Raw genomic sequence first — 16,129 nt, forward strand, 5'->3', positions numbered from 1 at the left:
AATACTGAAGTTTGACTTCAGCAGAGTTTTCAAAACTTGGAAGCCACAAAAATGTTTCCATATCCAAGAAAACTCCTAAATATTTTAACCCAAAGCTCTCTAAACACTGTCAGCTTCTCTCCTCTGCCCCTTTACTGAATTAACCTTGACATGCTGCCGTTTTCTTTCCCAGAATACACCGAAGAGATGAAAGCAATTTATTTGGTAAGGAAGTTTGAAGAACTTGAAAATTCTGCATACAATGCAATGCCAAATGCAAGTCAGAGAGCTGAATTTTGCAAAAGTCATCCGACTTGAAGTTTGTGAGAATCGGAGTAGACTCATCCTATATAGGATGAGCTCTTAATTCAGGGGCAGCTACACTTGGATCTCGAAAATAACATTTATCATTCTCAGCGTTCTCCAGAAATCCAAAAATCATTTCAAAGGAAATGCAGAACTGGAAATGGTAGGCTAGGATGCCAAAACAGCAATAGGTGGTTCACAGCCCTGCATTTAGCACAGAGGAGAACCGAAAAGCAGTAGCACTGCTTTGAGTTTAGCTAAACACTCTGAAATTCATCAACATTCCAGGAAGGCTAAGCTTAAAAAATTGGGGGAACGGCCAACTTCAAAATCCCCAAATAAGGACATCAATTAAGAATATCTTTAAAATAAGCACAAGTGAATAAGTAGAGGAGTAAGTGAATCAATATGTGAGTAATTTCTCAACCCACAACTGCAAAACCATGTGTTTGGTAAAAGTAAAGTTGTAACAGATGAGGAAAAAATCCAATTTGCATCAAAAATTTCTCCGTTATCTAATGAAAAGCATAAACTATTGTTCTAACTGCAATATGCAAAGGAAATAAGATCAAAAACCAAGGGGAAAAAGTGTTGTTTTCTTTAAAGATAAAAGTAGAAGTTAAAAGGAGGCATCTACCCAAACAGTTAACTGAAAGGTCCAAAATCAATAAAGTCTCAAGACAAGGGTCCTGATTTATCATATTCGTATGCCGATTATGCCTTTTGTAATTATTTATACCCAAACAAAGGAAGCATAAAATATTATACAATATGTACTAAGAAAAAAACAGCTTTTTATTCATCCTTTGCAGACCTGCATCTCCCAAAGTAATTGTCTGGCAGGCATAAAAAAAAACTTGTATGTTAGATTTGGCAATTTATTCACAATAGGCCACCTCTTCATTTTACTAGCGTTGTTTTTCACTTCTCACAGTTGAAAAGACATGAGAAAATAAATCCCACTGCAAGGTCCTGTTACTCTGGTATGATACAATAAAGCATAAACTTATCTACAATCTTTCTGGCCATGGACTGCATACCCAGTAATCTTAAGTATGCTTTTGTGACAGATTGTATTGCTACTGAATTTTATAACTAGCAAATATTCCAAATAGTAAAAAGTGAATTGAGAAGTCCTTTGTACCCAGCAGTTTACACCTGAAAAGGGCAATCCAACATATCTAGATAGTCAGTGTTCAAAAAGACTCACTCACCAGCAAGAGTGGAAAAAGAAATAAATTTACTACTGGAAGGTATAATTCACAAATGACACAGATCCTGTTTGAAGCTATGATTACGACCTCCACAGATTGACTATAAAACCAATGAGGGTGTTGACCTTCCTTAGTGCTTATTCATAGTGAATTATTACAAAGGCACATTCAAAAATAGCTTCTCTGGGTTAAAAAAGAATGGGCGAGAGCAGGAAGTCCACCTAACTCTAAAAATGCCTTTCTTCTGGAGGATGCTAAAGCAGACAAAACTCAGGCCTGAAATGCCCAGACTCAACCCTACAGCTTTCCAAGACAGATAAATCAGGAGCTATGCAATTTACTATTTGAAGAAAAGAACATTTGTAAAAACAGTGAAGATCAGGAGCAAATTCAGCTGGCCCAGCAGGCCCCCAATTTTTTAACTCCATTGTTTCAAATGATTGCACTTGCTACCGCTACAGAAATGAGGCACACACATACAAACAACATCTCTTTCACTGCAGGAACTTGTGAGGAAAAAAAAGAGAGAGAGAGAGAGAGATTTCGGAAACGAAAATACTGAAAGAGTTAGGAAAAAAAAAATCCAACGAGACACAGAGAGAGAGAGCAAGATGGAGAGAAACAGAAAGATGGGGAGAGATGGAGTGAGGGAGAGAGACAGAGAGGGAGAGATGGCGGGAGGAGTGACAAAAGAGGGCACACAGAGAGGAGGGGAGATGGGGGGACAGAGAGGAGGTGGGTGGGGGGAGGGAGAGAGAGAGAGGGAGAGAGAGAGAGAGAGAGAGAGAGAGGGAGAGAGAGAGAGAGAGAGAAGGAGACCCTTTTAGCTAGTGCCTGGAGGGAGGCCTATACAAGAGCCTGGCCTGGAGTGCAGTTCCCTGAGCACAGCCAGCAAATACAGCAGTTTCCGAGTTTCCGCAGAAGGGGGCAAGGAAGGGGTCCTCCTCTCTGTTCAGAGCAGCATAGGCATCCTCAGGCATGGTGGTGACAAACCACAGGACGCACTCCCCAGTAGGAGCTGGAGTCGCCCATCAGATGGGACGAGCAAGAGAGGGGCAGGATCTTCTCAGAGATCTCACAGCTTCAAGAGTCCCAAGCCAAAAGCAGTGGAGGTGCAGGCAGGCTCTGTGCCATGTGGGACTGTAAGCGGTAACTCCAAGGAAGGCAAAGGCTGGAAGCTCGTACCAGAACGAAGGTTCCTGTTCCTCCTGAAGGCTTGCAGCTGATGAACAGGTTCACTGACCTCCAAGCTGAGGAGGCATGCTTTTGAGTCAAGCATCTGGGCTGATGGATCCTGCACCACGCAGGAGCACCCAGAGGAAGTAGCAAGTGATAGCAGTGGGTGACTCCATGCTGTGCAGGATGGAGGCACCCATCAGTTGACCTGGCCTCTTTTCTAGAGAAATTTGCTGTCAGGAGAGACTGACAAAGCTTGTCCACCCTTCTGACTATTACCCCCTGCTGCTCTTCCATGTGGGCACCAATGATACAGCCAAGGACAACTTGGAAAGTATCAAACACGACTACAGAACTCTGGGGGCAGTGGATAGGGGCATGGGGCCTGTGCAGCTTGTGTTGGTAACACGGTTTTTGTTTCTGTGACCACAAGACTATTTTTGAAGATTGACATACGCTTGGGAGAGACAGGATCCATCTCACTAAGTGGGGCACATGCATCTTTGCCAACAGGCTGCCCAACTGGGAAAGGAGGACTTTACAAGACAGGGGAGAGTTATAAGGACCACACGATCAACAAAACAGGGCTTTGGTGGGGGTATTTCAAGTATTTGCATGCAGGCAAGGAAGTGCCTACAAGATAACACTCTTGGGAAACCTCTAGCACCCCTTCTTGGAAATCAGCACGTTCAGATGCCTCTCTGAAGTGCCTGTATACAAACGCACACAGCATGGGATACAAACAGGAGGAATTAGAGATCTGGGTGCAATTGCAAGGCTATGATCTCATAGACGTGATGGGATAGCGCACACAACTGGAATGCTGCAATGGAAGGATGCAGGCTCTTTGCGAAGGACAGGCCAGGAAGGTGAGGAGAGAGAGTCGCTCCTTATGTGAAAGAGCAACTGGAATGTATGCAGCTCTGCCTGGGGGTTGGGCAATGGGCTGAAAGCTTATGGGCAAGGTTTCAGGGGTAGATTACCATGGGTGACACTGTTGTAAGTGTCTGCTGTAGGCTATCTGATCAGGAAGAAGTAGTAGATGAGGCCTTCTACAGACAGCTGGAAGTAGCTTCATGTTCACAGGCCCTGGTCCTCATGTGAAACTTTACCATCACGATATCTGCTGGAGGCACAACACAGCAAGGTGCAAGCAATCCAGGAGGTTCCTGGAGACCATTGATGACAAATTCCTGATACAAGTGATAAAGGAACCTATGAGGAGAGATGTGCTGCTGGACCTTGTACTAACAAACAAGGAAGGGCTGGTTGGAGATCCGAAGGCTGGTGGCAAGCTTGGCTGCAGTGACCATGAGATGGTGGAGTTCAGGATCCTGTGAGGAAGAAATAGGGCAAAAACAGGATCACAACCCTGGACTTTCAGGAGAGAAGACTTGCGCCTCTTCAAGGGCCTGCTTGGAAGAATCCCATGGGATAGGGTCCTAGCAGGAAGAGGGATCCAAGAAAGCTGGTTGATATTCAAGGATCACCTCTTACAAGCTTAACAACAATCCATCCCAAAGGGCAAGAAGTCAAGCAACGGCAACAAGACCTGCATGGATGAACAAGGAGCTCCTAGCAACACTAAAACAGAAGACGGACACTTACAGGAGGTGGAAGCACGGACAGATAACCTGGGAGGAATACAGGGATATTGTCTGAGTATATAGGTATGGCGCCAGGAAGGCCAAGGCCCATCTGGAGTTTAATCTGGTGAGGGATGCCGAGGACAACAAGAAGGGCTTCTTTAAATGCATCTGCTGAATGCGGCAGGGGCCCTGGTGCCAATGGATACAGAAAAGGCAGAAACACCAAATGCCGCCTTTGCTTTAGTCTTTAGTGCTGAGACCAGCTCTCAGGAATTCCAGGTCCTGGAGACCAGGGAGAAAGTCTGAAGAAAGAAAGATTTTCCCTTGTTCGAGGAGGATCGGGTTAGAGATCATTTAAGCAAACCTGACATTCACAAGTCTCTGGGCCCTGACAGGAAGGCACCCACGAGGGCTGAAGAAACAGGTGCATGTTGTTGCTAGGCCACTCTCAATTATCTCTGAATAGTCATGGAGATCACGAGAGGTGCCTTAGGACTGGAAGAAAGCAATGTCACGTGAGTCTTCCAAAAGGGCAAGAAGGAGGGGACTCAGGGAACTCCAGGCCAGTCAGCCTCACCTCCAGCCCTGGAAAGGTGACAGAGCAGCTCATCCTGGAGGCCTTCTCCATGCATGTGAAGGACAAGAAGATCATCAGGAGTAGTCAGCATGGATTCACCAAAGGGGAGAATCCTGCTTAACCAACCTGGTAGTCTTCTCTGATGGGATGACTGGCTGGGTAGATGAGGGCAGAGCAGTGGATGTTGTCTCCCTTGACTTCAGCAAGGCTTTTGCCATTGTCTCGCATCACATCCTCCTGGGCAAGCTCAGGAAGTGTGGGCTGCATGAGTGGATGATGAGGTAGATTGAGAACTGGCTGAATGGCAGAGCTCAGAGGGTTGTGGTCTGTGGCACGGAGACTAGTTGAAGGCCTGTAGCTGGCAGTGTCCCCTAGGGGTCACTAGGGGGACCAATCCTGTTCAACTTATTCTTCAGTGACCTGGAGGAAGGGATAGAGTGCACTCTCAGAAAGTTTGCTGATGATACGAAACTGGCAGGAGTGGCTGACACAGCAGAAGACTCTGCTGCCCTTCAGAGGGACCTGGACAGGCTGGAGAGCTGGGCGGAGAGGAACCTCCTGAAGTTCAACATACGGAAGTGCAGGGTCCTGCCCCGGAGAAGAATAACCCCTTGCTGAGGGCTGACCTGCTGGAAAGCAGCTCTGCAGAGAAGGACCTGGGCGTCCTGGTGAACAACAAGTTGACCATGAGCCAACAGTGTGCTCTTGCGGCCAAGAAAGTCAATGGGATCCTGGGCTGTATGAGGAAGAGCGTTGCCAGCGGGTGGAGGGAGCTGATCCTCCCCTTCTACTCAGCCCTGGTGAGGCCACAGCTGCAGTGCTATGTCCAGTTCTGGGCTCCCCAGAACAAGAGACATATGGAGCTACTGGAGAGAGTCCACCAGAGGGTCACTAAGATGATGAAGGGACTGGAGCATCCCTGTTATGAGGAAAGGCTGAGAGAGCTGGGACTGTTTAGCCTGGAGAAGAGAAGACTGAGAGGCGATCTCATCAATGTCTACAAGTATCTGAAGGGAGGGTGTTAAGAGGATGGGGCCAGACTCTTCTCCGTGGTGCCCAGTGATAGGATGAGAGGCAAGGGGCACAAAGTGAAACACAGGAAGGTCCATCTGAACAGGAGGAAAAACTTCTTTCCTGTGAGGGTGACAGAGCCCTGGAACAGATTGCCCAGAGAGGTTGTGGAGTCTCCATCCTTGCAGATACTAAAAAGCTGTATGGGTAGGGACCTGGGCAACGTGTTCTAGGTGACCCTGCTGGAACAGAGGGATTGGTCTAGATGATCTCCAGAGGTCCCTTCCAGCCTCAACTGTTTCATGATTCTGTGAGATTGAAAGAGTAGGAGAGAGACCCACAGACCGAGAGAGGGAGAGACCAAGAGAGACCTCAGCCCCTTCTATGCACAGGAAGTGTTATCTACACATTTTGATGAATGCTTTTTAATTTAAGAGAAAATGAAGACCATCTGAATTAGGGTGTAGTTCTACATCATCACATTTCCCCTTGTATTGCAAGGAAAGCTTGAATACTTCCATTACTAATCACTTGTTCTGAGAGCACACAGCACTTCTCTGCCTCCCTGACTCTGCCTTCCAAGCTTTTCTCAAGGGGAGGCCACCACTGTCATTTGCAGTAATTGCTAAAATACACTAACTGGCTCTGCCTACTAGGAGAGATGAGATTGGGCATGTCTCTTGGATAGCTGAGCCTGAAGATAGGCTCATAGACTACACAAACGGTTTCTGCAGAGCTCTTCATGTTTTGCTTCCTTCTGCGAGACGTCTGTGACAAGCTGAGCTTCATAAACTAGTCTCCCCCCTTTCAGAGGGAGCTCAGCTAACACTGGATATAGGCTCAACACCTCACGGTTTTGTGGGGGACACAGGAAGGTGATTATACTCTATCAACTTTTTTACTTATTGAAATATGCCACTTTTCACAGCTGCACAGCCTTCAGTAAAAGGCTGTGTTATGATGTAGATTGGACTTGTTCAAGATGTCACTCCATTCATTCTGAAACTACCTACCTGCAGTACCAGTGAGCCAAGAGTCTTAGCCAGATATTTGGCCTGATCTGATGTTTTTGCAGACTGCTGTGCAGCACGTGTGCATTTAAAGGTAGGACTTCCCCTAAGATCCCAGCCAGGAGATGAGTTTTTTGAGAAAGATACAGCTTACAGTCTCCTACTTGCATTGCTTCGGAAGCCTTCAGGATGGAAGAAACCAGCGAAAACACAAAATGTACACCTCCAACATCCCAAATAAATTTCCATGCATAGTGAATTGAAACATGCCTCCTTTGGGCCCAGTTCTGTGCCCAGTGAGCCAAGTCACGAGTTACTTCTTGGCCTTTTCTGCTGAAAGCACGCTGTAGGCTATTGGGGCTACTTCCATCTCTGAGGCACTCCTACCAGCCCTCATAGATCAAATCAGCAAAGCGGATGTCTGGAAGAATTTAGCCTTCAGGCAAAATGCTGATTCAGAATTATGTTAATAGGCATAGAATATTTAATTTGGGGCTGGAAAACAAGATTTCAAAATGGAAATAAGAAGATTATCCTGTGTTTACCACTGTAAATGCACAGTGGTAATATAAATTTCACAGTTTTGGTTTATTTTGCCTTGATGGACCCTTTTGTGAAATATATAAACAGAACACAAAAATCTCTTTCTCTCTGTCAGGGCTCTGGCAACAATGGGTTCCCTCCCCATCAGTAACTTGTTCATACCATACCAAGCAGCAGCCTTTGAGGCACCGTCACTCTGCTTTGAATAAAACACGGGTGTATTAGCAGCACCCAGTGATTTCATCTAGTGTTATAAAAATTGCATATTGATACTGTAATTTCTCCTATGACATGTGTGTCACTGGCTGGACGTACATTTAATCGCAGTCTGTTTCTTCCTATCTGATCATTTCCTTTGGTTCTCTCATTTAAATTACTGCCACCATCAGAGGTCTGTTGCAGTAGAGAGGTTAATCTGTTTGCTCATCTGGAAGGGGAGGGAAACGCAGTGCACTCTGCTGCCTTCACAGATTTGGGTACCATATCCAAAACGTGAACCATGTTGTGTTCTGTTGGGGAAATGGGAACAACATCAGTTCTACTCCATAGGAGACCGCTCTCAAGCATCACTATAAAAAGGAAAAAGCTATTGAGAATAAACATTCTGCAGATTAGCTGAGATAAGACCTGCAAGGCAGGAAAACCCTGAAAAGAGACGCAGTTTACCCAATTTAAGTCACAACCATATTTCGCTCTATGAATTAAAGCACTGGGGAGACTATTTCCCATTTTTGACACTGGCTGCTACTTAACTTCCTGTCCATATGTCCATGTTCGATTTCCTAACAGAACGTTTCATCCAATTTAGAGCATACCCTAGACAACATTTTCAAAACAGCCGTTGTCAATGCTATCCTCCCCCATAAGCCATCAGTACTCTTGATCCTCCAATAGAAAGTACTTCCTAGAAGGCAAAATATAAGTTTGTCACGCTCCTTTACTTTAGCGAGGCAACAATTTAACTCTAGTCCCTACTGCTGCAGGAAACAGAGATGTAAGGTGGCATGGACCCCTTCTGTCCTTCCGTCTATTTCTCAAGTTTAGTCAGTGATATAGTGGAAAGATCAAAGGCTGCTCTATGGCGTGTTTGCTGAGGGCAGAGAGGAGAGGTGAAGCCAAGCTTGCAGCGGCAATGCACTGGCACGTGGGAATAAAAATTCGTATTTTCTTCTTCCTGCCTTTTTCTATTTCACCACTGTAGCCTCCATTAACACATGGGCAGCAAGAACAGTTTAAACCTCTTTCACTCTAATTTGAACAAGAGGGAGGGAAAATAAAGATGCATTCGATTGCAAATAGGGGAAGAAATGATTTTTGACTCTGCTAACCACACAGGCATGAAAGGTGACTATGATGAAAATTGCTTTGAATTTTAATTTGGAACAGCTGCAAGGCAGTTATTTAAATGTATTCATTTACTTCTAGTATTTGGCTAGTAAAATCTACTGCTGGTAAAAGCAAAGAGAGAGACAATGATGTATTTTTGTTGTTTTCTTTCTTTTAAACATTTTTGCAGCACCCTTGGAAGCCCTAGTTCATTAAGCAAGTAGCGCTCAAAACAACATTTCTTCAGAGCTTTTACAGCAGAATTCATCTCACGCTGTTCACAAAGTAGCAGGGAAGATATTAATCACTCTATAAAGTAAATTACTTTTGAATATCACTTGTTCTGTTTCCTCTTTGCAAGCAATAAGCCCTTCTGGGAATGCTAAACACTTCCAACAGAACTCTTTAACTTTCCACTCACCGCATTATCAGACTAATCAGGTTTCTATGATAAATTTTTGCGTACACACAGGAGAAGTAGGAAGCATTATATCTACCAACTTAATGACTTAAGAAGTTTTGTTACCTTGTTGATTCTCTCCCTTTAGGATCAGAATGCCGTATCTAAATTGAAATCACTAGATTCAGCCTTAAAACAGAACGCCATTGTCCAAAAGTCAAACCATATTCTGGAAAGGTTTCTTTTAATTGATTTTGATGTGTTGCGAACGGTCTTTCAAAACCATTTTCCATACCAGTTTTCAGCTATGGAAAGCCGCTACCCTGGAACTGTATTTATCCTTCACGTTTAAAGGTGGCAAATACCCCTTAAATTCATGCTCTTAATCACCATTCCTTATCTCTGGTAACATGAAACTAGAGGGGGAAAGAAGGCTGGAGCAGAAAGTTTCAGAGAGGCCAGCAAGTAGGGAGGATACGAAGAGACTCTGCTATGGAAACGTGTTGCTTTTGTAGCAGGCCATACAAAAGCACCAAAACCCGTTCGCGAGTTGACCTAGCAATAAGAACTTTCTAAAAATAGAAATAATAATTTCACACCTGGTATCAAGAAGCAAATTTCAAAAACTTAGTTGAATTTCCAAAACGTAAGTCTTTTGTTACCTGGCTCAGAAAACAAACCTCAGCTACTATTTACAATTAAATTAGCAGGAACTCTCCTCATCACGGTGAGGAAAGCCCTTATGGGATTCAAAGCTAAATATTTATAGGAGTATAGTATTTATAAGATTCATTTATAGGATTCAAAGCTAAGTAAAAATCTATCAGAGCAGACTTCTGATCACACAAAGTCCTGCTGAGGTCTCCAGGATTCTCACCAGCAATAAATAACAGTCTCTGCTTGTTTGTCTCTGTGCAGTTAAAGGACTGATGATAGAAGAATGTTTATTACTGTGATGTACATATAAATATATATTCATAAATATATGTACATACATATGTAAAAATAAGATAATTTTATTTCTAAGACTAAATTCACTAAGTGTGAAGGAAGTATAGTTTAAAGAAAAGCAGCAAAGAACTTTTTTGTAAATGAGATGCCATCTAGCTCATGCAGAAGGCATGCAAGGCTACTTCCAAGTTAAAAAAAATTCCTTCTTAAAACATTAGTTTCTAAATGTCTTCTGCAGCACACGGTGATATCTGTTCAGTTTTAAAGGGCAAGATAATGTGCTCTGGAAAAAGCTAAATTTTAATGATTACAGCTTTCAAAACTATACTCAAAAGTCCTTTTGACATGAACACAAATGTAAAAGGCAAACCCATGCACTCCCTGTCTGAAAACTGCTTTGCTTCAGTAAATCTAAAGATTCAGCTCTTTAGCTATGTCATTGCTTCACTATATCCTTGCCTGTTAAAAAGCCCTTCCTTACTCTCACATAACATACACATAGCTCCAGGCTGATTGTTTGGAGCCTCCTTTACAGAGGATTAAGGCCTTATATCAACCATCAGATCCATGATGGTTTCCTGAAATCGACTGGAATTCATTCATGCACATTAGGCTGCCTATGCGGATATCATCTGTCAAATCAGAGCCTGTTTTTACAACATGAGGTACACAGAACGATATTTTGCAACCTTAATCTCACACTGGGATATTACTCTTGCATTTTTTTTTCCCTGTTGCCATTTCTTTTCTACTCCAAAGTCAAATCTCATTCAAGCACAGCCTTTACAATCCAAGTTTGCTGCGAGAACTAGCTGAAAGATGTCAATGACTGAAATCATCTACTTGTTTCTAGTCTTTGGTCTAGTTATGCAAGTCCAGTGCAGTATTTATTCAGTAGAAACTTCCTGCAAACACAGGGGGCATAGATTTATTTACTCATAAATACAATAAAAAGGGGGCCACGCTGATTTGAAGACCATTTTAAAATCAAATCCTTTACAAGGCACAGGTTTTCTCTCACTTGTATTTGCATCAGAATTTAATTAATTTTCCCTTCAAGAGACTGCTTACTCGGAACAGCAGTCTTGAAAGAGATTCGCAAATTTTGTACACATAAAGAAAGCTTTGAACAGAGAACCCAGGGAGATAGGTGGTGCAAGAGTGCTTTCAGAGCAGACGAGGAGATGGCCTGGAGGAGCATTACTCCAGGAAGGAGAGAGGAGTCCAGCAACAGCAACACACATCAGGGGACGCGTGCACGGAGGGTCAGCTTCCTATCTGCAGTTCTGTTCTGCTACAAAGACACAAAATACTTCTCTGACCCTAACAAAGACTGACACCTGAAAAACAACAATAATAGGTTTAAAATATCCTAGTTATCCATTTCCAACACAGGAGGAAAAGAAGCTGAAAGAAGTTGTGTGAACTGACTTCCAATCCAACTCATTTCACAGCACTTCCACCCACTACGGGTGGGGCCTTACGGCCTGGGGATCTTGCTGTTTTCTGTGAAATGCTGCATTTTTCATTGCTTATTAGTAAAAGCTGTAGCTCTCCAGAGCCAAAAGAGCTTCACCAAACAAAAATGCAAAATAAACATTAGATCTCCAATTTTCTGTCCGTATCATCTTAATTAACTGCAATGCCCTCTTCAGGAAAGTATATGTCCTTAAAATAAGTTTTACAAACACTTAAGTCTTAATGAAGTCAAAGAGACTTTGAAAATGCTTTTCTGAGATGAAGACTGAGATGTTGTTAACATCTATTGTTTTGTGATGCTTACTGCATCAGAAAACAAAAGTACTTAGTGCTCTGTACATGGAGCTGAAGAAATCACTCAGGTATTTGTAAGCACCAAGTCTGAAACAGACATTGTGATTCATGAAGGAGGATTAGTGTGTTAGTAATTGTGAGTGTACTATTAATTTTATTGCCACTTTTGGCTTAAAACCTTAGCTGTCTCGGTAGGAACACTGAACCTGAAATTTTCTATGATAGTCTTCCAACCGAACATGACTTTCTTCTACTTTGCGTACGCTGTTCTCAGTAAAATCAAACCATACTACAGGGGCCACCTACAGTAAAGATGGTAATATGCCACGTATTTCCTTTTGTTCAAATACGAGTGGCTATATAACGCAGCAATATCATATCTCAAAGCGTAACAACATTTCTCGGTGAATGATAAGCATCTCTAATGCAATGTTTCAGGAAAAAAATCCCCTGATGACTCAAAAGTGATGGTGGAGAAAAGCCAAGGTTCAATGGGAAAAGAAAAAAAAAGTTCTATCAGCCTGGCTATTATAGAGTTTCGTACTGATCTACTCACCTCAATCATCTCTGGTTGTGACATCATGGAGGATGGCACCAAATCAGTGGGGACGTCCATGGTATCTCAAATTGTCCCAGCTATCAGTGACACCCCTCCTCTGCACCTGCGAAGCCTTGATAGGAGTAAGGAGATACTTGTTCAGATCCTAGTCATGCTGGCATTTGTTCCTAGTAGGAAAGGAAAAAAGTTGTTGAGAATAACAAGAGAACTGTGTATGCAGTCAACACTCAAGCCCCCCAGCTACCCCAAAACTAGCCTCTGAGTCTGCACAACTCAATTTGCTTACATGACCATCCACAACAGACTTGCAGGAGGAGTTTCAAAGGGCACCTCTGAGCTTGGTCCAGAGCAACAAAAAAATTCACCCAGTCACACAGGCTAGAATTCATACAGACAGAATACAGCCAAATAGCTAACACACAAATTCACAAGGAAAGAGAGTCACTTACAGAGAGCTAGAACCGTGTTCATATTTTTGTCCACAAAAGTATTTTTTCCACTCCACAGAGAAGTACTCATAAAACTACTTGTTGGAAGTTAGGATAAATTTATTTTTTCACCAGCTATTATTATTTTGCCAGATATATACTGTAGGTGACTATATTGAGTCGCTCAAAACAAGGAAGTCTTTTCCATGTGCATGATGCTTGTCAAGGTCAGATTAGCTTCAGCATATATTTCTGTTATGTGCAAAGAAAACTAAACAGACAAAAACAATATTAATGCCTGAAAATGAACCCTGCTTAAAAATTCCAGGCGAAGGCTACTGCACTTATTAATTTCCTTCACCAAACAGCAGGACAGACATATACAGTACAACCCACGTATTGGTGACCACAGAAAAGATTTTGAAGAGAGACCTACTGCTCACTGTATCTGCTCACTTCCTATTCTGTAAGTCACTGCGGAAAGTCACCGACATTAAAGTGTACTCCACATCTGATAGATACACCAGAAATGACCCCAAACCTAACTAGTAATTTCTCAGACTGAGGCCATGGTATAATCATACAGATAGTGCTAGTAACTTTCCTGGCCTTTGGTTTATTTTTTCCAAAGCCAAAATTTGCTTAGCAAGCCAAGAAAAAACAGATAAGTAACGTAGGAAAGTTGCACTCCACATGCTTTTCTGAGTCAGTTATGTCTATTTCTTTTTTTTAATTTGAACTTAGTCTTTGCATGCTACTGTGGAAATTATTCCCCCTTCTTAAAAAGCATCATCTTAAAATGCCTGCCTCATATCCCAGCATGCCTTACATCACATGTAGCTGACTGTCTCATCTTCCAAGCTCTAGGATCACTTTTTCCATCTTCATATAGCTTTCCAGTGACCCCTATTCTTTCCTACTCATCTCTTGCTAGTAACCTTTCATTTTTTCCATACCTTGCTCCAAATTTCTACTACTACACTCAAGGAGAGGAAAGAAAATGGAGATTTAGCCTTCCTCCAAAAAAAACCCTCACTGGGAACCAAATATCCAAGCCACAGATCCTTCGAGCTTCCTTTTTCCTTTTCTAAACAGAGTTTTGTCTGCTTTCTAAAATTCACTAACTTTTCTACTGTGCGTAAGAGATGTAGAAAACAGATTCATACAGTGTCAGCTTGAAACCTATTTATGTGCTTTCCTGACCTAAGAAAGCTTTGCTATTTGACTAAGACGACTGATTTTCAGTAAAACTCCATCAATGGCCCCAAGAGCCTCAATCAATAGATACTCTCACCTTCTTACCAGCTGCCATAAACACAACTTCAATAGTCTCTCCTAAGACCTTTCTTTCTATTCTTCTCGAAACACTCTTAAGAAGAACAATGTCCCTGCACCCCCTTATAGCACCTCACCCTTAGTTTGTTTCAAACTCATTCTCCTCTCTTACTTCCAAAATGCTGCTGCTCTTGAAAAAGAAGGGAAGGAAAACTTTTCTAGATGAAACAGACACGTCAGGAAGGGCTTTCTAGACTGAATACAGAGGAACTCTCAGAATCCTATTTGCCAGATGAAAATGATCGTTTTCCATCCTTTTTATAGTAGGGAGCATCACAGAGCAGAAGAGAGAAAATGCATTTAAAAAAAAAAAAATCTTGAGTGTGTTCAGCCTTTAGCCTAGTTCTGTGCACTCCAGTTAGGGTAGAGACAGACAAAAAGCTGAACCCATAAAATGCAATCAGCAGTCTAACACAGAAGAGAGAAGAAATATCTCTGTAGTCACTTTTTGCCATCTCTCCAAGAAATAGAAAACACAGGATTAGTAAAAAAAGATTCCTAGGCATACAACCATTACACATTTACCTTTATGCACCTACCTCTATTTTCACTGCTTATAGTAATACACTGACCACTCATTTTAGCCAGGAAAAGAAAGACTCTTTTGAATTTACCTCGCGTGGCAAAGGGTGCCTCCAACTGGCCCAATTAAAAAAAAAAAAAACATACTGCAGCCTACAGTAGTCAAAAAGTAAGCACTCACTTTTGATATTTTCAATGACATTTATGTCATTAGATCACACTAATTGGTGAAGGACACAAATTTCATACAAGGCAGAGAACTTCACAGGAGGAGGGTGGGCCCGTGCAAGGCCATGAAGTAAACTCTGAGCAAAAATGGAAGTTCGGCACAGGGAGGGTCAGCCTGAACCCCGCCAGCTGGCTGGCGTTGTCCGAAGGCGTTTCCTCCAACACAGAGATACTCGGAGCCGGAGCCGGGATGGAAGAGGAACCAAAGTCTCCTGCCCCACCAGCCTCGGGTCAGCTCTGGGACTCTGCAGCGTCAGGCGCAAGAGGGCACGGATGCCTGGCCTGTGGGCAAAGCAACACAAACATCCCATGCAGAAACCGCAAAATCACGGGTGTCCGGGAGCTCATAACAGTGCCCTTCTTGCTCAACCTGCTCCACTCCAGTGCTCTGGTTTCTTTATCAGCTCACTGACTACAGGTTTGGGGACTCATCTGAAAAGGCTGCTGAGAGAGCCCTTCTCACTTAAGCAAAGGACCAGGCCTGGTGACCTAAGCCTCCCATGAGAGAGGGACAATGCAACTGTAACCTAAGGAGAAAAAAGGGACTTTGCTGTCAGGACTTCACTTGTTGAAGACAACAGAAAAACGCAAACCTCGGGATATTTCAAGCTCAAGCTGCAAACTCAAAAACCACTTGGTTGTTACAAGCATCCAAACAGCATATATACAAGCAGACCAGAAGGATTCAATGCAGCTTACTGATGTGTAATGGAGTGTATAAATATACATGACAATCCCCAGTGAAACTTAAGTACAACCACCAGAATTCCCTGTAAAACAGCAGGGAACTGGATATGAAACACAAGGCCGAATCAGATTTTAATGAAAGTTGTTCCACAGAATACTTTTGTCATCTCCCAGATTTGCCTCTTTGGCTCAGTAAAGGAGAAGTGATCTAGCCAGCACTGGCAGAGTTTCATCACACAGCTGAGCTGAAGTAACAAGTCGCCTGCTCAAAAGGCAGAGTTGTCACTCCTCCCGTCTCCTCTCCACCCTGCCCATGTTCCTTCTGCTTACCGTAGCAGACCCGCGGACTACATTTACTGATTTGACTAATGGATTAATGTTCTACCATTTTAATGAGCAAACTGTGCCGATGTTATGGTCAAGTGCCCATCTGAGCCAGAATACACCGGAGGAAGGAAGGAAGGAAGGAAAGTAGGAAGGAAGGAGACTCCCTTCCCTTTAGGCTGTGTTGAGCT

At 43.1% G+C, this 16,129-nt stretch overlaps 1 protein-coding gene across 2 annotated transcripts in view; it reads right to left on the minus strand.

The window, feature by feature from the left end:
• LPAR1 (lysophosphatidic acid receptor 1) overlaps nucleotides 1–16,129 on the minus strand; it is an 86,542-nt gene that overhangs the window by 47,024 nt on the left and 23,389 nt on the right. For both annotated transcript variants that reach the window (XM_068927936.1, XM_068927937.1), the window contains exon 2: nucleotides 12,412–12,581. In XM_068927936.1, the coding sequence (XP_068784037.1) occupies nucleotides 12,412–12,471 (60 nt within the window). In that variant the 5' untranslated portion in view covers nucleotides 12,472–12,581. The remainder of the gene's footprint in view (nucleotides 1–12,411; nucleotides 12,582–16,129) is intronic.

Source organism: Struthio camelus, chromosome Z (genome assembly GCF_040807025.1).
Source record: "Struthio camelus isolate bStrCam1 chromosome Z, bStrCam1.hap1, whole genome shotgun sequence".
NCBI lineage: Eukaryota > Metazoa > Chordata > Aves > Struthioniformes > Struthionidae > Struthio > Struthio camelus.